The following is a 22,860-nucleotide window of genomic DNA, read 5'->3' on the forward strand; positions in this document are numbered from 1 at the left end:
CGGACCCCTTATTGGCTATACTGGGCTACTCAAGGCCCCTACAACCGGCGCACAGGAGACTCGTAGACATGGCTTTTCTCCTTGCTAAACGATGCGTTGCATGCACCTGGATGAGAGGCCCTGCCCCTACACTGACATTATGGTCCAGAGAGATGACATACTGTTGCACACAATCAGAACTGTACAGCGACCTTCTCCCCCCTCGCAATAGACTCAACAATTTCTGGTCCATGTTTCTGGATGGGAGACACACCAGATGATGAGAGCACTAACGACAGGCCGGGTGGGGGCGACTCACACGGGGACACGGTGTCACCTCTCGATGCAACCGCCACTGAGATACAGTAGGTGATAGAACGACATGCTCTGGGTGGTTTGGGGGCCGGGGGTCCTGCGCAGGAGAATGGTTACCAGCTTACTTCCAGGCGAGGAACCTTCGCTATGCAGGTATTAGGGTCGGTATGTCTTGGTAACTTACAAGAAATGTTCCTCTCCCCTTGGATCCCTACCAATTTTGTTTATGACCTTTGTGATTTCTACCAATGTATCTATGAATATTGTATGTACTTCTGATGCCACTAATTACTGTCTATGATTGTGATGATTGTTTCTTTGTTTGCCCCTGCCTTGAAATGCTAATAAAACAAATAAAAACATTTTTTTTTTAAACTCACCATAATCTTCATGTCATACGGCTCATCAAAATGCAAAATGTTATGAAAGTAGAAACACTCAGGCAAAAGAGTCCGCTATTTTCACTGGCAGTTCATCTGCCAAAACATACAAACTCGTGGAAGGGGGAACAATGACTCTCCCAAATAATTTAACTCACCGCTCCCTATCACGTGGGTTAATTGCAACCAGAGATCCACTATCCCAAATCCCATCATACTTTGCAGGAATTCTGTCACAAGAATAAAAGATACATTAAAATACATGAACAGACTTTATAAAACTAGGGCAGCACATACTCAAACGTTTATGTATAATGTTTAATGTCATTACTAGAAATAAGCATTAACTACCGGAGAGTAAGCCAGAAATGTTTCAAGCTCTAACATGGACACAAATAAGTTACTTACCATCGGTAACGCCTTACCTGGTAGAGACTAGATCAAGCCACAGATTCCATACCTTTGAATTACCCCTAGGTGACAGACTGGATCCGGAAATGTTTCTACAGCAGTACCTCTGCAAGTCGGTAGAGGGCGTCGAGTGACTAACAACATAGTCCACCGGATGTGACATAGTCAGAGTCCATATAAGCCCTCCCCTAATGTGCTAATCTTAAATTCTTCCGCAACTACTTTCTGCGCTAAATCACCTAGCCATGTATAGTAGCCATGTATAGTAACTGCTATAGACACAGTTTGCCCAAAAAGAATCCTCTTTTTAAGAGATGCTTATAATAATTATTAGTTGTTAGTTTGTCTTCTCCCTTTTTTCTTCTACCCAAAAAAGGCATGAGGGGCATACAAGGGAAAGAATAGGAGAATCAGTTCGCAGAGCAGGGAGGATGGGTGGGTCGGTAAGGAATCTGCTGCTAGATCTAGTCTACACCAGATAAGGCGTTACCAAAGGTAAGTAACGTATTCATGTGATAGAGATGTCTAACTGAAGATTCCTTACCTTTGAATGAGATTTCCAAGCAACACCATCCCGGATGAGGGTTTGCGAACTGATTCCCTGCCTAGGCTATCCGATCTGCATAAGAAAAAGAGAGCGAAGGTGAGGATGATAACATCCCACCAGAAAACTCGGAGAGAGGCCTGTATAGAACCAAATACGCAGCTGTGCAAAAACATGGGAAAAACACCATGGCAGACGAATAAGAACAGTGGGAAGAACACTCCATTTAACCATAGCAGTACAACGTCCCCAGAAGGTCAAACGGCCCAAGAGACCGAGGGGGAAGGCTAAGGACAATGAGTAAAACAACTGGGCCAAAGGTCCTAGCCACAGAAGTAGGTAATACAGAGAGCACCAACCAATAGCTTAAGAAAAGCATGGCAAGCAATAACAACAATCATGGCCATAGACCACGTGAGGTAGAGGAAACACTTAGGAAACACTATGGAAACAAGTGGCTATTAGACCCCTGTTAAAAAAAAAACAACCTTGATCCTAAAGTGCTAAAGAACTATCGTCCGATTGCCGGACTGCCTATGGTGGCGAAGGTCATTGAAAAATCAATGAACAAGGTGTGAGTGACTATTTAAACTCATATAACCTACTAGACCCAACAAAACACGGTTTTCGAGCCTGTCACTCTACCGAATCGGCCTTGATTGTTGCATCTGAGGAAATACGGAGGGGTGTCGATGAGGGGGGCAGGGCGGTCCTGATTCTCCTAGACCTATCGGCAGCATCCGACACCGTGAATCAGTCGGTGTTGGTGCAGCGGCTGAAGGATCTGGGGGTTGAGGATACCGCCCTTGCCCTGCTCTCCTCCTTTTTGGAGGACAGAGAACAAAAATTGCCTGGGATGGACTAATATCTAAGAGTTTTCGTCTTCCATGTGGTGTTCCGCAGGGATCTGCGCTATCCCCCACACTCTTTAATATTTATGTCACCCCGTTAGCGAGGCTCATCAGAAGGTATGGCTTCGCGTTGGTATCTTATGCCGACGACTCACAGCTTGTTATTTCCATCTGCAAGCAGCCTGAGGTCACAGCCGCAAAGTTTCATGCTTGCCTATCCGAGATCATTACCTGGATGAACCACAATTTTCTGAAGATAAATACAGATAAAACGGAGGTGATGGAATTCGGGAGGGGATCCCCTGTATGGAATGACTCATGGCGGCCAACTGAGGCTGGGAAGTGTCCAGTTCCCGTCTCTAAGGTTAGGAACCGGGGGGTCATCTTTGATGACAAGCTAAATCTCTCTGCCCAGGTCAATAGCCTGACCTCTTCATGCTTCTTTCTTTTAAAAACACTACGAAAGATTTTTCCATTTATCTCACGCGAGCTTCAGAAGACAGTAATGGTGAGTCTTTTTCTATCCAAATTAGATTACTGTAATGCCCTGTTTTTGGGCATAGATAAAACACAGATGGGAAAGCTCCAATCTCTCCAGAATGCAGCAGCAAAGCTGCTTCTGGACATACCCAGGGGCTGCTCGACATTGGCGGGCAATAAATCATTGCATTGGCTTCCAGTACAGCAGCGTGTGGAGTTTAAAGCCTTGTGTCTGGTTCATAAGGCGCTGTATGGAGGTGGCGCCGAGGAGATCTCTAAATTATTTACGCCCTACACCCCCGCGCGCCCTCTAAAATCCACTAATCTAGGTCTGCTCAAGACATCTAGGGCAAGGGGGCCAGATGGGGAGGCAGGGCATTATCCAATGGGGCAGCTCATTTATGGAATAGACTACCTCTGGACATGAGATTTCAAGCTAATAGGAAGCTGTTCAGGAAGAACCTGAAGACGCTTCTTTTTGTGACTTAAACTGCTGCTGATGAAAATCTCTGGACTTCTTACACACACCAGCACCAAGACGCCACGGCAATCGAGCGTTTTATAAACTCTTATCCTATCCTATCCTAGAGAGAAGGTAGCCCTCTGGGACTGTACAAAGCAGAACTCCCAAGAAAAGAAGGCATAAAAAAAACACACACACACACACACACACACACACACACACACACACACACACACACACACACACACACACACACACACACACACACACACACACACACACACACACACACACACACACACACACACACACACACACACACACACACACACACACACACACACACACACACACACACACACACACACACACACACACACACACACACACACACACACACACACACACACACACACACACACACACACACACACACACACACACACACACACACACACACACACACACACACACACACACACACACACACACACACACACACACACACACACACACACACACACACACACACACACACACACACACACACACACACACACACACACACACACACACACACACACACACACACACACACACACACACACACACACACACACACACACACACACACACACACACACACACACACACACACACACACACACACACACACACACACACACACACACACACACACACACACACACACACACACACACACACACACACACACACACACACACACACACACACACACACACACACACACACACACACACACACACACACACACACACACACACACACACACACACACACACACACACACACACACACACACACACACACACACACACACACACACACACACACACACACACACACACACACACACACACACACACACACACACACACACACACACACACACACACACACACACACACACACACACACACACACACACACACACACACACACACACACACACACACACACACACACACACACACACACACACACACACACACACACACACACACACACACACACACACACACACACACACACACACACACACACACACACACACACACACACACACACACACACACACACACACACACACACACACACACACACACACACACACACACACACACACACACACACACACACACACACACACACACACACACACACACACACACGTATATATTCCCACAACCTTCTCTCTCCAAGAAGAATTGGTCCACACTCACAATGTTTCCACAATTTCTTTATTTCTTTATTTACAGCAAGGCTTCCGATTCAAACAGAAATACCAACGCGTTTCGTTAGTTACGTTAGTTACTACTAACTTGATCACGGTTGGTATGTGCACATTCAAAAGCCACCTATAAGCAATATTTCCCAAAACATGTGATTCATTACCTCATCAGTCTTAAGTGATGCATGGCATTCTGGTACTTGTATGCAGTGGCGGGTAACCATACTTTTAATATCTTGAGTTAACATGTTTTTATTCCTCAAACTTACTCTTTTTTATTTCTTATTTAGTTTTGCGATCTTATTTATACTGCATATTTAATAATTTCTCTCTTTGTTTGCCACATGCAGCCCATCTAAAATTCGCTCGCGCTTCTAGCGTATTGGGAAAACGGCATTATGTATCCTACGGCTTGTTCGCCCATCCATTGGATACAGCCGTTGCCATGATTTAATTACAGATGTCGCCAACATTGTCGGATTTCTGCTTTTATATTATCCGAACTCATCGATAATCTTTTATTCTATGGCTACTTCAATTTTAGACCCCTTGTGCCCTCTAGTGGGCAGTTTTATTGGGATTACTGCTGTGGTTTACGATTCCTTGGTCTGCACTTTTTATAAAAGATCGACTTGTCATGTTGTTTCCTCTTTAATTAAGCCTTCTAGTGGGCAAAGTATTTAAATGTATATATTCTTGGTTGTTATTGTTTTAATTTTAGTTTTTAAAGCTATCAGTATTTTTATATGTTACTCCGCCCTGCTTTAGTAAAAATAAGATAAACATTAAGGTAATTCTTCAAAACATTCAAGACATTACACCCAAATTACTCTATTTGTTCAAGTGGTTCCTTATAGATGAACATACAGTTTTTCACTTTGATTGAGACCCCACGGCATAAAAGTCCTGAAATTACATATCTGGCGGGATTCTCTCCTTCTCAAGTTCTTTTCTCGGTCACCACCCCTCACGTGTTGTGGTGTTGTTTCTAGAGCGTAAAATCGTAGCAGTTTCCAGTCCCGTTCATGATTGCTTTCCATATGTTTAGCAACACAGCATTACTGCGATCTTTATTTACTGTTGCTCGGACGTGCTCCAAAATCCTTTTCTTCAGTTCACATTTCGTGCTGCTAATATATTTTAAGAAGCACGGGCACTCGATAACATAAACAACAAATTGACTCTTGCACGTGATTAGTTCCTTTATTTGCTACATTTTGTTGTTAGATTGCAATACTTCCAAAGTGTTTTTGGCAATCTGGCACACTTTGCAGGAGTGGCATTTTTGGAATCCCTTGGTTTTCAACCATTGTGTGCCTTTCTTTGTCTCTTTAATTTGATGGTGACTGTGTACCAATTGTCCCTTAAGTTTTTCGCCCGACGGAAGCTGGCTTTTGGATGTGTGCCCATAATTTCTGCTACCGTAAGGTCTAATTGTAGCAGTTTCCAATTTTTTCTAAGGACCTCCACAATTTGTTTTGATTCCCTTGTGTAGTCTAGGATCAGTCTTACAGGGTTCTCTGTCGGGGTTTGAATATTTGGGTCAGTTGGTATTATTTGTTTCAGTTGTAGGGTGTCCTCTCTTTTCTTCTCATTTGCTCTTTCCCAACATTTCATGATGGTGCCTTTTTTGTTCCCTCGATTTCTAAATCTTTTTGCCATCTTTTCGCTGTGTTCTTGCCATTCCTTTGCATCTGAGCATATGCGACGTAGTCTAAGAAATTCTCCATATGGGATGTTATCCTTTACTGATTTTTTATGAAAACTTTCTGCATGTAGCGTGGCATTTGTCGATGTTGTCTTCCTATGTAGTGTGGTTTCCACTTTGTTGTTCAAAATGTAAATTTCAGTATCAAGGAATATTGCTCTCTCACTACTTATTTGGTAGGTAAATCTTAAGTTGGCATCCGTCGCATTTATGATCTTGAAATATTCCTCAAATTCCTCTTTTGTTCCATCCCACACAATTAGGAGAACGTCAATGAATCATAGCCACTTCGTGACTTTGTTGACATATACGTCATTGTTAGGATGCCATGATATCTGTTGTTACCCCCATCCCATTGTGAGACATGCGTACGCAGGGCTAAAGGAGAACCCCATTGCACATCCTTTCACTTGTTGGTAAATCTCTTCCCAAAAGAGGAAGACATTCTGCGTTAGGCACATTTCGATCATGTCCATTATCATTTGGTTGTGTTGGTTATAATGGATCACTCGTTCTTTTAAGAAAAAGGCACATGCATTTAGACCGATGTTATTGTCAATGTTTGTATAGAGGGAAATAACATCCATCGTAATCAAAATATATGATGGTTGCCATGACAATTCTTGGAGATGCCGGAGGAGGTCAGTTGTATCTCTGATATATGAACTCAGATTTAGTACGGAGGGCATTAGGAAGACATCAATATAATTGGCCACGGGTTCCATCAGTGACCCCTTGGCCGACACAATCGGTCGCCCTGGTGGTTTTGATGGGCTTTTGTGTTTTGTGTACCTTTGGTAGGAAATATATTGTTGCTGGAATTGGATGTTCCATACCTAAAAACTTTCTTTCATCATTGTTAAGTAAGTTCTGTTGTTCCCAATGTAGAATTTTTTGATCCAATTTTTCTTTATATAGCTGTGTGGGATTTATTTCCAATCGTCTGTAATACTCATTATTTTTCAGTTGTGAGTGGGCTTTCAGAACATAATCAAAAGTGTTTAAGATAACTATATTTCCACCCTTGTCAGCCATTTATATGGTTATATATTCCTCCTCAATTATGTTTTTCAGGGCCAGTCTTTTTTTCTTCTTTCAAGTTGTCCCGATATTTGATTCCTTTGATCTTGTAGATGTCTTGTACAACAGCCTATTGAAAGAGATCAACCTTATTGCCCTGTGGGAGTTGTGGATAGAATTGTGAAGAAGGTTTTTTTCCACTTGAGCCTGCTCCTTTAGGGGGGCATGCCATTGTTTCCGTCATGAAATCTGCTTCTTCTGTTACGTCTAGGTTCACGAGGTTTAGTAAGGCAGGCATATCTGCAGTTGTTAGATGTTGCTCACTGCCATTTACCTCCTCTTTTTTCTTTTTAGGGCTCGCCTGCTGATGCGCTTCAGCGCATAGCTGGCGAAGCTCTATTGTGGCTTAAACAGAGGTTAACCACCACTGGCGATTCCACTGGCGATTCCTTCAAGTGCATGTGCTTTTTAGGTCATTGCGCTTGCGCAAGCCCTAAAAAGCGCGTGCACAATGCCACCAGCCGCCTGCCTGCCTGCCTCGCATTACCACATCAAAGGCAGCCCTCCGAGCGCATTTCTCACCCCCTAATTATTCACGGCCGGCCGGCAGGCACATCAAAGGCTGCTGCTGCCGTGACTCGCATTTCTCCTCCCTCCTCCCCTATCACCGCCCAGGCCGGCCGTACTTTCTCTTTACACGGGCGCCCATTCCTGAATCACTTGAAATCTCTCCACATTATTTGCATTTTGTTAATTAAAAAAATTAACTACAACACAGCGTTGCACATTTTTCTCGACTTCGGAAGGATGAGTCCCAATCTCATTTGTGCAAAGTGTTGTAATGGGATTATTGGAGAGTTAGAGAAACGTGCTCACAAGTTACATTTTTATGCAAATCATCTGAGTAAATAAACAATAGCATGGTGCCATTTGCGTCCTTGACTTGATCTGGTTTTTATTTTTATTTTGCTATTATTCTCACAAAGGCTAAGGTCTGCCTACTTTAGTATTAAGTGCTATACGTCGCATAAGCAACAGCTAACCATTCACTCACCCACGCAACGCCACTCACCCACGCAACGCCACTCACCCACGCAACGCCACTCACCCACGCAACGCCACTCACACACGCAACGCCACTCACACACGCAACGCCACTCACACACGCAACGCCACTCACACACGCAACGCCACTCACACACGCAACGCCACTCACACACGCAACGCCACTCACACACGCAACGCCACTCACACACGCAACGCCACACACATGCAACGCCACACACACATGCAACGCCACACACACATGCAACGCCACTCACACATGCAACGCCACTCACACACGCAACGCCACTCACACACGCAACGCCACTCACCCACGCAATGCCACTCACCCACGCAACGCCACTCACCCACGCAACGCCACTCACCCACGCAACGCCACTCACCCACGCAACGCCACTCACCCACGCAAGGCCACTCACACACAACGCCACTCACACACGCAACGCCACTCACACACGCAACGCCACTCACACACGCAACGTCACTCACACACGCAACGCCACTCACACACGCAACGCCACTCACACACGCAACGCCACACACACACGCAACGCCACACACACACGCAACGCCACACACACATGCAACGCCACACACACATGCAACGCCACTCACACATGCAACGCCACTCACACATGCAACGCCACTCACACATGCAACGCCACTCAACAACGCAACGCCACTCAACAACGCAACGCCACTCACCCACGCAACGCCACTCACCCACGCAACGCCACTCACCCACGCAACGCCACTCACCCACGCAACGCCACTCACCCACGCAACGCCACTCACCCACGCAACGCCACTCAGCCACGCAACGCCACTCACACACAACGCCACTCACACACGCAACGCCACTCACACACGCAACGCCACTCACACACGCAACGCCACTCACACACGCAACGCCACTCACACACGCAATGCCACTCACACACGCAACGCCACTCACACACGCAACGCCACACACACACGCAACGCCACACACATGCAACGCCACACACACATGCAACGCCACACACACATGCAACGCCACACACACATGCAACGCCACTCACACATGCAACGCCACTCACACACGCAACGCCACTCACACACGCAACGCCACTCACCCAAGCAACGCCACTCACCCACGCAACGCCACTCACCCACGCAACGCCACTCACCCACGCAACGCCACTCACCCACGCAACGCCACTCACCCACGCAAGGCCACTCACACACAACGCCACTCACACACGCAACGCCACTCACACACGCAACGCCACTCACACACGCAACGTCACTCACGCAACGCCACTCACACACGCAACGCCACTCACACACGCAACGCCACACACACACGCAACGCCACACACACACGCAACGCCACACACACATGCAACGCCACACACACATGCAACGCCACTCACACATGCAACGCCACACACGCAACGCAACGCCACTCACCCACGCAACGCCACTCACCCACGCAACGCCACTCACCCACGCAACGCCACTCACCCACGCAACGCCACTCAGCCACGCAACGCCACTCAGCCACGCAACGCCACTCAGCCACGCAACGCCACTCAGCCACGCAACGCCACTCAGCCACGCAACGCCACTCACCCACGCAACGCCACTCACCCACGCAACGCCACTCACCCACGCAACGCCACTCATCCACGCAACGCCACTCATCCACGCAACGCCACTCATCCATTTGCAAAACGAAAAATGTCAAACTCTTCTATTGCGAGACCTATTGCATTTTCAATGCTTGTTCTTCTTTGTGAAGTTCGCCATTTCCTGATTTTCTATGAAAATCTTTGCAAGTTTCATTTTTCTTACATATTTGTAAATATCAATCCTAGTTTGTGCCATGTCCATTGGTTGTGTGGGACAATAATTAATTCCGTGTTTCAATAGTGAGTTTTCATTATCCATGATCATGCGTTTGGATAAGTTCATGACAACTAGTTCTTCTGTGTGCGCGAGCGAATTGTAAATGGGCTGCATATGGCAACAAAGAGAGAAATTATTAAATATGCAGTATAAATAAGATCGCAAAACTAAATAAGAAATAAAAAAGAGTACGTTTGAGGAATAAAAACATGTTAACTCGAGATATTAAAAGTATGGTTACCCGCCACTACATACAAGTACCAGAATTCCATGCATCACTTAAGACTGATGAGGTAATGAATCACATGTTTTGGGAAACATTGATTATAGGTGGCTTTTGAATGTGCACATACCAACCGTGATCATGTTAGTAGTAACTAACGAAACGCGTCGGTATTTCTGTTTGAATCGGAAGCCTTGCTGTAAATAAAGAAATAAAGAAATTGTGGAAACATCGGGCATTGTGAGTGCGGATCAATTCTTCTCGGAGAGAGAAGGTTGTGGAAATATTGTTCGACTTGGCTCTGTCGATGAATCACGCACCGGAAGGAAAGTGCCAGGGGTCCATGAATGGGAGCCAAACTTGTGGATATATATATATATATATATATATATGCACTCCACCTTTGCCAGTTTAGAGCGATGCCGCTGTCACGAGCGGTCCAGGTCAGGTTACCGGCCAGCCTTTAAAATTGTCTCCAACACCTCTCAAATCAAGAAGTAAACCTGGACACCCAGCGTTTGCAGTAAATCCTTTATTCTTTAGACAGGAAAAAGTCGACGCGTTTCACCTTTACGGCTTGATCACGCTCGTCTGGTCGGCAACAAACGACCATTTTTAAATCCCTTACACCACACCCAACGTGCAGGTCATGTGATGACCAATGTAAACGTGGAGGACATTTTGGGCTAGTCAAAAAATGCATAAAAAACAAACATGATATGCTGTACACAATGTTCTTGTTTGAAATATATGCCACAATTGCGATGTTATGGCAAATTGTTGGTACTGAAATTAAATGTATCACAAGATGCATCCTCGTTGGATTACAAACAATAAAATTAATGCAGTGCCGTTTAAAGCGCTACATAATTTAAATCAAACCTTAATCATCCACAATAATATCGCCCAAGTGGGCTACATTATAGCGCTACCGAATTTCCAACAAAATGATAAAAGTAATTGCATCAGTGAACCATGGCATCAAACAAAGTGAATATATCATGGGTACTTCACTCAACCGGCAAAGCCAGACATATTCTGCCCAAGTGGGCTAATACAAATTGTCCTGGTAGTTCAATTGTATGGATGAACTGTCAGATTGTCGTTTTAGGGTATTGTGTACTCTGTAATCATATCATGTCCATCAATGACTCATATCATGTACTGTGACAGCCACCAATTCTCCACATAAATCTGAAATATTAAAAAAGTTAAAATCAGAAACAGACGACCGAATTATCTACTAGTGCACAAGTAACACTCATTCATATAAATGCACTTTCAGATCTTCACTCATATTGAGACCCATAGGGTATAGACATTGGAAATCAATGATGTACTTAGATTCTAATTTTCTGAGTGATAGTTCTAGATTGCCACCCCTTATGCCCAAATCAACAGCATCAATCACCACCATACGCAGAAGGGTTTCATCTTGCATATGTGTGTCAAAGAAGTGTCTCGCAACAGGGTATAATTTGTTATGTGAGCGTATAGCTCGCAGGTGCTCCAACACTCTTTTTTTGGCTTCGTGCTTGGTACTACCCACATACCATCTGTTGCATGGACATATCAAAACATACACACTGTACGGGGTATTGCAAGTAAGGTGTTTCCGAATAGTAAATTCTCTATCACTCCCTGGAATCATCAGACTCTTACAGCTTCTACTGTTTTTGCATGCCTTGCATCTACCACAGCATGTAAAGCCTGTACGTGTGTCTTTTTTCTTTCCCCTCTCAGTTACATAGTTCTGACTCAATTCATCACGCAAAGTTCTCCCCTTGCGGAATGTGATCTGGGGATGTTCCTCAAGATATTTTTTCAGATGTTCATCAGTGTTTAAAACATGCCAATGTTTTTTGAGGATTCTACGTACTTCATAGGACTGGCCAGAGAAGGTAGTAATAAATCTGACAATATCAGTAGGCTCCTTAGTTTCTCTAGGATGAAGCAGTTCCTCCCTTGTTTTGATATCAACACGTTGTGATGCTCTATTGATAACTTGTTTGCTGTACCCTCTATTTCTGAAACGTTGACACATAATCTCTCGTTCCTCTTCGAACCCTGCTAAAGTACTGCAGTTCCGTTTGGCGCGTAATAGCTCTCCATACGGAATGCTGTATAAGAGGTTCTTAGGGTGGCAACTCGAGGCTCTGAGGATGCTATTCCCTGCTGTACTTTTTCGGAATAGCTTAGTTGTAAGTTTATCCTCTCTAACTTCCACTCTTACGTCCAGAAATTCCATATCTGTCTGACTGATGTGTTCCGTTAAGAGTAGGTTGAGACTGTTGCTGTTTAGTTTATTGACAAACTCCTTTGCCGAAACAGCATCCCCACTCCAAATGAAAAAAATGTCATCGATATATCGCAGCCACAGGGCTACGTTGTCGAACTCTGCCATTTCCCGGACGACCTGCTCCTCCCACCAGCCCATGAATAGATTAGCATAGCTGGGGGCGAAGCAGGTCCCCATGGCTGTACCCTGTGACTGCCGATATAGCACATCATCAAAATAGAAAAAATTGTGGGTAAGGCAAAACTCAATCATTGTCACAATCATTTGTGAGTGGTACAGCAGTGAGATTGATCTAGTTCTTAAATAGTGTTTCACTGCCGCCACTCCTAAGCTGTGTTTAATACTCGTATAAAGACTGCTTACATCAAGAGTTACCAATGTAAATGAAGATTCCCAATGGATCTCATTGATAGTACTCAGGAAATGAGTGGTGTCCCTGATGTACGAGGGTAATGCAATTACGAAGGGTCTTAAGTAATGGTCTATATATCTGGAAGTGTTTTCCAGTAAAGATCCAATGGAGGAAACTATTGGACGACCTGGGGGATTTGACTGATCTTTGTGCAGCTTAGGGAGAAGGTATAGGATGGGTATCCTGGGATGGGCACAGTACAAATATTGATACTCTTCATATTCGATTAATCCCTTATCCCTCCATTCCAACAATAGTTCTCTAAATGCTGTATGGGATTTCAACATGTTGTCCCTGTTACATACAGTGTAGCACTCTTTGTCGCTTAACTGTCTAATACCTTCTAGGAGATATTTGTCCTTGTCCATTACTACAACATTACCCCCCTTGTCAGATTGTCTAATGACAATGGTAGGGTCTCCTTTCAATGTTTCTAACGCCAATTGCTGTGTATTAGATAAGTTTTTCTTACTCCCAGGTGTTCTATTGTACCTTATCCTAGATAGATCATTAAGAACCCCTCTTTCAAACACATCAATTGCATCACATTGAATTGACGGCAAAAATGTAGATTTAGGTTTGAATTTTGAACCCGGATTGATGTTGCAATCACTACCCCATGAATCCCACTCAGGTATAGTACCTATATCTGCTCCATCCATGTGTAGTTCATGCAATAGTTCTACATCATTAGCATCAAGATTACTAATTACATCAGTGTTACTCACAGTTCCTGTGTTCTTAGGTTTGGTGCAGAACCACTTCTTGAGTTTGAGCTTGCGTGAGAAATAGAAAAGGTCAATCCGTGTCTGTGCAAAGTTTAAATTTTGAGTGGGACAAAACGATAAGCCCAATGCAAGTGTGTCAATTTCGTCTTGTGTTAGCATCCGCTTTGATAAATTCACCACCGTCATATTCATTTCTGCATTTGGCTCCTTGTTGCCATTCCCATTGGAACCTGCGCGGCGTTTGTACCCCCTCTTTTTTGCTTTCTTGTTCCGTTGGTTCCTCCTCTGTTTCCACGCCCTCGGCCTCTCTGGTTTCCCACATTCTGAAACGATTCTGTCCTGTTTTGGTTTAACATCTGGAACTGTAATAAAAAATTCTGTTTCTTTCGTGCAACTGTTGGATCTTCCATTACTGTTTCACTATTGGAAGTAACTGAACCCTCAGAAATGTTGCCATCTGATATATCGCTTTCCACCACCTCTTGTCCTGTACCTGTTTGGACCGAGCTTACAATTGCCATCCCTGTCTTCTTGTCAAAAAGATGGTCAAATTTTTTCTGGAAAGTTAAGGTGCGCCCTGCTTGGTAGTCTTTGAAATCACGGATAAACTTACGTTGCTTCTTACAGGCTTTACATGCTGTGGTAGATGCAAGGCATGCAAAAACAGTAGAAGCTGTAAGAGTCTGATGATTCCAGGGAGTGATAGAGAATTTACTATTCGGAAACACCTTACTTGCAATACCCCGTACAGTGTGTATGTTTTGATATGTCCATGCAACAGATGGTATGTGGGTAGTACCAAGCACGAAGCCAAAAAAAGAGTGTTGGAGCACCTGCGAGCTATACGCTCACATAACAAATTATACCCTGTTGCGAGACACTTCTTTGACACACATATGCAAGATGAAACCCTTCTGCGTATGGTGGTGATTGATGCTGTTGATTTGGGCATAAGGGGTGGCAATCTAGAACTATCACTCAGAAAATTAGAATCTAAGTACATCATTGATTTCCAATGTCTATACCCTATGGGTCTCAATATGAGTGAAGATCTGAAAGTGCATTTATATGAATGAGTGTTACTTGTGCACTAGTAGATAATTCGGTCGTCTGTTTCTGATTTTAACTTTTTTAATATTTCAGATTTATGTGGAGAATTGGTGGCTGTCACAGTACATGATATGAGTCATTGATGGACATGATATGATTACAGAGTACACAATACCCTAAAACGACAATCTGACAGTTCATCCATACAATTGAACTACCAGGACAATTTGTATTAGCCCACTTGGGCAGAATATGTCTGGCTTTGCCGGTTGAGTGAAGTACCCATGATATATTCACTTTGTTTGATGCCATGGTTCACTGATGCAATTACTTTTATCATTTTGTTGGAAATTCGGTAGCGCTATAATGTAGCCCACTTGGGCGATATTATTGTGGATGATTAAGGTTTGATTTAAATTATGTAGCGCTTTAAACGGCACTGCATTAATTTTATTGTTTGTAATCCAACGAGGATGCATCTTGTGATACATTTAATTTCAGTACCAACAATTTGCCATAACATCGCAATTGTGGCATATATTTCAAACACGAACATTGTGTACAGCATATCATGTTTGTTTTTTATGCATTTTTTGACTAGCCCAAAATGTCCTCCACGTTTACATTGGTCATCACATGACCTGCACGTTGGGTGTGGTGTAAGGGATTTAAAAATGGTCGTTTGTTGCCGACCAGACGAGCGTGATCAAGCCGTAAAGGTGAAACGCGTCGACTTTTTCCTGTCTAAAGAATAAAGGATTTACTGCAAACGCTGGGTGTCCAGGTTTACTTCTTGATTTGAGAGGTGTTGGAGACAATATATATATATATATATATATATATATATATATATATATAGTACAGCACGGTACAACTTAATCAAGTCGCAAGAATGGTCAGCACGCTGGTTTCCGATTTCCAAAATTATTTATTGCAAACCCCCCTCGCCCAGACAGACGCGTTTCGCTCTACTAGCTTCGTCAGTGTCAATTTGTGTACTACCAAGTTTCGCCATTTAAACCCTCCCCACCATCATTTCATTCCACAAAATAGAAGAAGGATTTCATTTGTAGAAGCAGTGGCCATCTTATAATGTGCAAAATTCGCCTCACAATTCATGGGTTTTCAATGGCGATAAATAAAGTGCATTAGTGCTCATATTAAAAGAGAACATTAATTTTAGAACCACAAACATTACATTTCAGAATACATTCCATTACTATAAATCTCTGTTACATCACAATATTTCATTTATATTATCATTGTAATTTCCTGTATGGATGTGTTTAACAGCTGATTTTTGCCCTGTATGGGCAGTGTCTACACTGTGTTTCTCTGCTGAACCATTTTGTCTCATTATGGATATCACAGGTGGCCAATTTATTGTTAGTATTAGAAAAAACGTCTATTCTCTTGTCCTAGTAGTTACAGCTTTCATTATACATGATCCCATGTATTTTCTTGAATTAAAGGTGAACCCACATCTCATCATCATTATTCAAACCCCATGGTGTTAATGTTTTGAGGTCGATGATGTATCTGGATTCCAGGGTACGGAGTGCCTTAACTCTGTCTCCTCCCCGTTCTGATCGGGTCACTTGGTCTATACAATAATAGCTCAGTAGATCCCTATTACTCTGATGTTGTTCTGAAAAATGGCGAGCAACCGGATAGGATCTATCCTTGTTAGCGATTGCTCGCATGTGTTCCAGGATTCTGAGCTTCGTGGGATTGATTGTACTCCCTATATATCGTTTTTTGCATGGACATACTAAGCAGTAAATTGTATAGTCCGAATTGCAATTCAGGAGTTTAGTTATTTTTCTATTGGGTTCACCTGTCCCTGTTCTACCTGGATAAGATATGTTTTTTTTGCTGAATTTACAGGCTTTGCAGCGGAGACATGGAAAGAATCCATTTACACCTGCCAGATTAGGGGGTTGGACTTTAGATGAAAAGTGGCTATGGACCAAATGATCAGACAACGATTGGCATCGGCGGTATGTTATTAAAGGCCTGTCCGAGAGATACTTCTTTAATACATTGTCTGTGGCTAAGATGTGCCAATTCTTTTTGAAACTTTGGACCAGCTCACCAGACTTAGTATTGAAGTTGGTGATCATTCGCACCTGATCCTCCTCCTTCTTGGCCTCTTTTACCACCAGGAGGTCCCTCCTGTTCACTGTTTTTACTCTTTCTACTGCAGATTTTAGAATGTTACTGGAGTACCCTCTGTTTTGGAATCTTTTGGTGGCCTCTCTTTGTGCCTGTTGGTAATCGGTGTTTGCTGAGCAATTTCTTTTCAGTCGCAATAATTCACCGTAGGGTACATTTTTTATCAGACTTTTCGGGTGATAACTTGCCACGTGTCACACGGTGTTACCCGCTGTAGGTTTTCTATACAGTCTGGTCTGTATGGTATTCTCATGTATAAATACCTCTAAATCCAAATAACATACATTGGTGGAGCTAATTGTACTGGTGAATCTAAGGTTTAGGTTATTATTGTTCAGAGTGGCGATGTATTCCTCAGCCGAGGTTTGATCCCCCCTCCACACAATAAACAGATCGTCAATGTATCTGGTCCATAAGAGTATTCTGTCACTCCATCTGACATTCATTGCTACCCATGCCTCATGCTTCTCCCACCAGCCCACAAACAAGTTCTCGTAGCTGGGGGAGAAGCACGAGCCCATCGAAGTCCCTCTGATTTGTTTATACAGTTGACCTGAGAAAATAAAGATGTTGTTATACAGGCAAAACCGTATCATACTTAACAACATATTGCTATGTGTCCTGTATTTCTCATGTTTTTTGTCGAGGAACCACTTAGTTGCTTTAAGGCCTTCTTCATGTGCTATGCAGGTGTAAAGATTTACCACATCTAATGTTATAAGGAGCATGTCAGGTTCCCATGCAATATTGTCCATCATCCGGAGGAAATCCTGTGTGTCCCTCACGTAGGAGGACAAGTCCTTGACAAATGGGGCCAAATAGGAGTCAATAAAGCGAGATGTGTTTTCTAAAAGGCCACCGATCGCAGACACAATCGGTCTCCCTGGTGGCCTTTTGGCATTTTTGTGGATTTTTGGTAAATGATAAAATGTGGGGAGTACTGGTGATTCACATTGAAGAAAGAGAAACTCCTCTGTACATAGCATGCCTTCATTTTTCCATTCTGTTAGCATTGCTTGGTATTGTGTCAGGCTGTTCACATACTCAGCTCTTTGTATGACCTTGTAACAATCTGTGTCTTTCAATTGCCTGAGCGCCTCTTGTTCATAGTTCTCTTTGCTAAAAATCACTATATTTCCCCCCTTGTCCGAAGGTTTTAATTCTATAGATTTATCGTTTTTGAGGGATTTAATTGCCTCCCATTCTCTTCGTGTAATGTTAGACAACCTCATGTCCATCTTATCCTTTGCCATTTTTTCCAAATCCGAAAACACCGCCTCACTGAATACATCTATTGCATCATGACAAGCATTTGGCAGTCTTTTAGATTCGTTCTTCAAATTGCTGGGATCTCTTGCTTGTGTTCCAGATGTTACGCAATTTCCCTGATTTTGCGTTCCTTCTTCAAGAAGCTCTTGAGTTGGGGTTAACAACACTTGTAGTAAAGTGTTGGATTGTTCTTCTGCTGATTCCTCCGTGGTGGATTCAGGATACGTTCCCACTTCCGTATTTTTTGGATTCAAGAGAAAGATTTTTTTGAACTTTAGTTTGCATGTGTATCTGAACAGATCTATTTTCGTGTCCACAAGGTTAAAATCGCTCGCCGGACAGAAACTTAGTCCCTTTTTCAATACCTTTATTTCATCACCCGTTAGTGCTCTTTTGGACAGGTTGATGACGTTGTTATCTTCTTGTGGTATTATCGTCTCTTTTGGTTGGCCGCACTCCGCGTTACTCTTGGCGGGGTGGCTTGTTGTATGTTTGCCTTTGCCCCTTTTGCCCCGCCTTGTCCTCCTTTTTGGCTTGTTGGTGGAGGATGCTTCCTTTGTTGCGGTCTTAGGCGGGTTTCCTTCATTATTTGGTATTCGTCTAAAAAAGGTTGTTTGGTTGTTCTCTCTTTGATTGCCGGGTTCGAAGGTTGCTCTCCATCAGAGACTTCTACTTCCGATTCTTCAGTATCCACAGCATTGGTTGCTGCGTTTCCTTGAGCTAGTCGTCTCCTTGTCGCATCAAATCTGCGAGCAAAGGTTAAAAAAAAGAAAGAAAAAAAAATATATATATATATATACACGCACACACACATACACACACACATATATAGGAAGATACATATATCTAGATATATAAACATACTCAGAAATTACACTGAGCAATAAAATGTGCCCTAGAAGGGTGCATACAAACGACCACAGCAGCAGCCATGGGCCACAGGTGAGACAATGGCGAGCTAGAAACCAGCCATATGGCCCAGTCTAGAAGGAGAGTGTAGGGTAGAATTCAGCCCCCAGTACAACCAATTAAGCAGACAGAAACAGCACTATTGATTGAACGGGTACGATTAGGCAGTCGAGAGACAATAGAAAAGAAAACCACAGGGGAGAAACAACCACTCTAAAATAAAGTGATTCAGAAAAGGGGGTGGTGATGAACAGAGTGCCTGAATTAAGCAGACCACTCTTACCCAGTCCAAAGATCAGGGCTTGATCCATCACCGTTTTTTAGCTCACTGCACCATCCCAGCTCAGAACTTGGCTATATGCAAATTAGTCTGTTCCTGTCCCAGTGCATGATGGGAACAGGGTTCATCACCACCCCCTTTTCTGAATCGTTTTTGGCCACTATAGGTGTGGCAGGGTATACTCAGACATGAGTCCCTTGCTCACTGCTCCATCAGGATTCAAGCAAGCCGGGCCGACGAGGCTGAAATGCCAGAAACCGGTCCCCGGTAGCTTGTATCCTTTCTGGTGAAGAATTGGCTTGGTAGTTTGGTCTGCCCTGTTCCCATGATGCACTGGGCCAGGGACAGACTAATTTGCATATAGCCAGGTTCTGAGCTGGGATGGGGCAGTGAGCTAAATAACGGTGATGGATCAAGCCCTGATCTTTGGACTGGGTAAGAGTGGTCTGCTTAATTCAGACACTCTGTTCATCACCACCCCCTTTTCTGATTCGTTTTTGGCCACTATAGGTGTGGCAGGGTATACTCAGACATGAGTCCCTTGCTCACTGCTCCATCAGGATTCAAGCAAGCCGGGCCGACGAGGCTGAAATGCCAGAAACCGGTCCCCGGTAGCTTGTATCCTTTCTGGTGAAGAATTGGCTTGGTAGTTTGGTCTGCCCTGTTCCCATGATGCACTGGGCCAGGGACAGACTAATTTGCATATAGCCAGGTTCTGAGCTGGGATGGGGCAGTGAGCTAAATAACGGTGATGGATCAAGCCCTGATCTTTGGACTGGGTAAGAGTGGTCTGCTTAATTCAGACACTCTGTTCATCACCACCCCCTTTTCTGAATCGTTTTTGGCCACTATAGGTGTGGCAGGGTATACTCAGACATGAGTCCCTTGCTCACTGCTCCATCAGGATTCAAGCAAGCCGGGCCGACGAGGCTGAAATGCCAGAAACTGGTCCCCGGTAGCTTGTATCCTTTCTGGTGAAGAATTGGCTTGGTAGTTTGGTCTGCCCTGTTCCCATGATGCACTGGGCCAGGGACAGACTAATTTGCATATAGCCAGGTTCTGAGCTGGGATGGGGCAGTGAGCTAAATAACGGTGATGGATCAAGCCCTGATCTTTGGACTGGGTAAGAGTGATCTGCTTAATTCAGACACTCTGTTCATCACCACCCCCTTTTCTGAATCGTTTTTGGCCACTATAGGTGTGGCAGGGTATACTCAGACATGAGTCCCTTGCTCACTGCTCCATCAGGATTCAAGCAAGCCGGGCCGACGAGGCTGAAATGCCAGAAACCGGTCCCCGGTAGCTTGTATCCTTTCTGGTGAAGAATTGGCTTGGTAGTTTGGTCTGCCCTGTTCCCATGATGCACTGGGCCAGGGACAGACTAATTTGCATATAGCCAGGTTCTGAGCTGGGATGGGGCAGTGAGCTAAATAACGGTGATGGATCAAGCCCTGATCTTTGGACTGGGTAAGAGTGGTCTGCTTAATTCAGACACTCTGTTCATCACCACCCCCTTTTCTGACTCTAAAATAAAGACCACAATGGAGGACTTGAAAAAGAGGTTGAGATGAACAGGGCCAACACAGGGGAGGCCTATTCAGATACCTAGTCCTCATTGCAAAAGAAAATAGTATGGGAAGACCAACACCAGAAATATATAAAGTATAAATAACTAAAGTAATAGATGGAGAGGCAGTGTCCACAGCCAAACAAGCATGAAGGCCACAAGCAAAAGAAAATCCTTGTGTGCGCGAGACAACCTGTGCCCAGCCAAGTTAGAGAACAACATGAGTGAGAATCCCGACGTCACCCAAGATTGTACTTGATCTGCTTATTAGTACAAGGGAAACAATCCCCCCAAGGGGCAGTACTGCAACCGCACTCGCAAGAGGTGGAGGAAACTCCCTGAAAAATAATCCCAAGGGATCACAAACCACCGTAAGATCCAACCCAGAGTGGACAGGTAAGGAAATCATGTCCAAGAAGAACAGAAGATGAAAAATAGCCATAAAACCCCAAAAAGGGTAGAAGGCACATCTGAAGAACAGCCAGGCCAGTAATGAAACTTTGGGTTTTGTATTGGAGGTGTTATGGAAATACTTCTAATCAAAAAGTGAAAGCAACCGCAGCTACGTGGAAGGCAGACGCAGAGGACATACAGGCCATGCAGAGGCATAGAAGAGGTAGGGCATCTGAGCATAAATACTTTTGAAAACCAACCTCTTTGCTTTGTTCAATTAGCTTCACTGGCAGATTTTTGCCATGTGCCTTGGAAGGTTCTTTGCTCCCTCCGTTCCTTCGTTGCATCAGTTCTTTTCAGATGTTTAATGGCCTGGCTACTAATGGCTAGGCCCAGATGTATGCCTTGCTACACTCTTTGTAATTTTACTTGTACTGCACCTGTGATCAACTGTCTGTCTGCTATATGGATACTGATTGTGAACCTGATGTCTTGTGCTGAAACAAAAATTGTTTAAAAAAATCATAAATCTATTTCATATAGGTTTACTTGTATGACTGGAGTGGATTTGCATCTACATTCTCAAACAACTGAAAGACACCCATAAATCTCTGAAAATTGTAGATTGTATATGCCTAACTCAATGGTAGGAAGTTTGCTAATGATCAAAAACTTTTTGGTCAGACGACAGAGCGGATGGGTGAAGACGCGTGAGCACAGAGCTCCACGCTGCCCCAACTGAAATCCTGAAGCGGGAGGCTGTATCGAGCCCCTGAAAAGCTGTGCGGGTGTCCTGGATGGCCGAGAATTGAAGGGTCAGCGACATAAAGGTGCCTGGACGTCGGAGACCGGCGAATTCCCCGGTAGGTTGAGCAGTCCGCAGGACAGAGTGACAAGATGGTGGCCATGGCGGCACAGTGAAAGGAAGGAGAGCCGGGTGATGATTGTGTGACCAGTGCGGGGACACTAGAGGAAGTCAGGACCCGCTTGGCGGAGATCGCACAGGCACAGCTTCTGCTGCATTGATAATTGCACATACACAGACTGGAGCCGCTCACCGATGGTGCGGCGTTGGAGTACCTGCTGACATTGAGCGACACTGCGAATCTAGAGGTGAGGAGGAGCAGGATAGGACCCCCGGGACAGAAAGCGCTGCAGTGGGGAAACAAGCAGGGG

The 22,860-nt window shown here is 44.3% G+C and overlaps 1 protein-coding gene across 1 annotated transcript in view; it reads right to left on the bottom strand.

The window, feature by feature from the left end:
- LOC144828166 (putative thiopurine S-methyltransferase) overlaps window positions 1-22,860 on the bottom strand; it is a 213,639-nt gene that overhangs the window by 64,422 nt on the left and 126,357 nt on the right. Inside the window, exon 5 of the mRNA XM_078686265.1 lies at window positions 833-904. Coding sequence (XP_078542391.1) covers window positions 833-904 — 72 coding nt within the window. The remainder of the gene's footprint in view (window positions 1-832; window positions 905-22,860) is intronic.

This window comes from Lissotriton helveticus, chromosome 4_1 (assembly GCF_964261635.1).
Source record: "Lissotriton helveticus chromosome 4_1, aLisHel1.1, whole genome shotgun sequence".
NCBI lineage: Eukaryota > Metazoa > Chordata > Amphibia > Caudata > Salamandridae > Lissotriton > Lissotriton helveticus.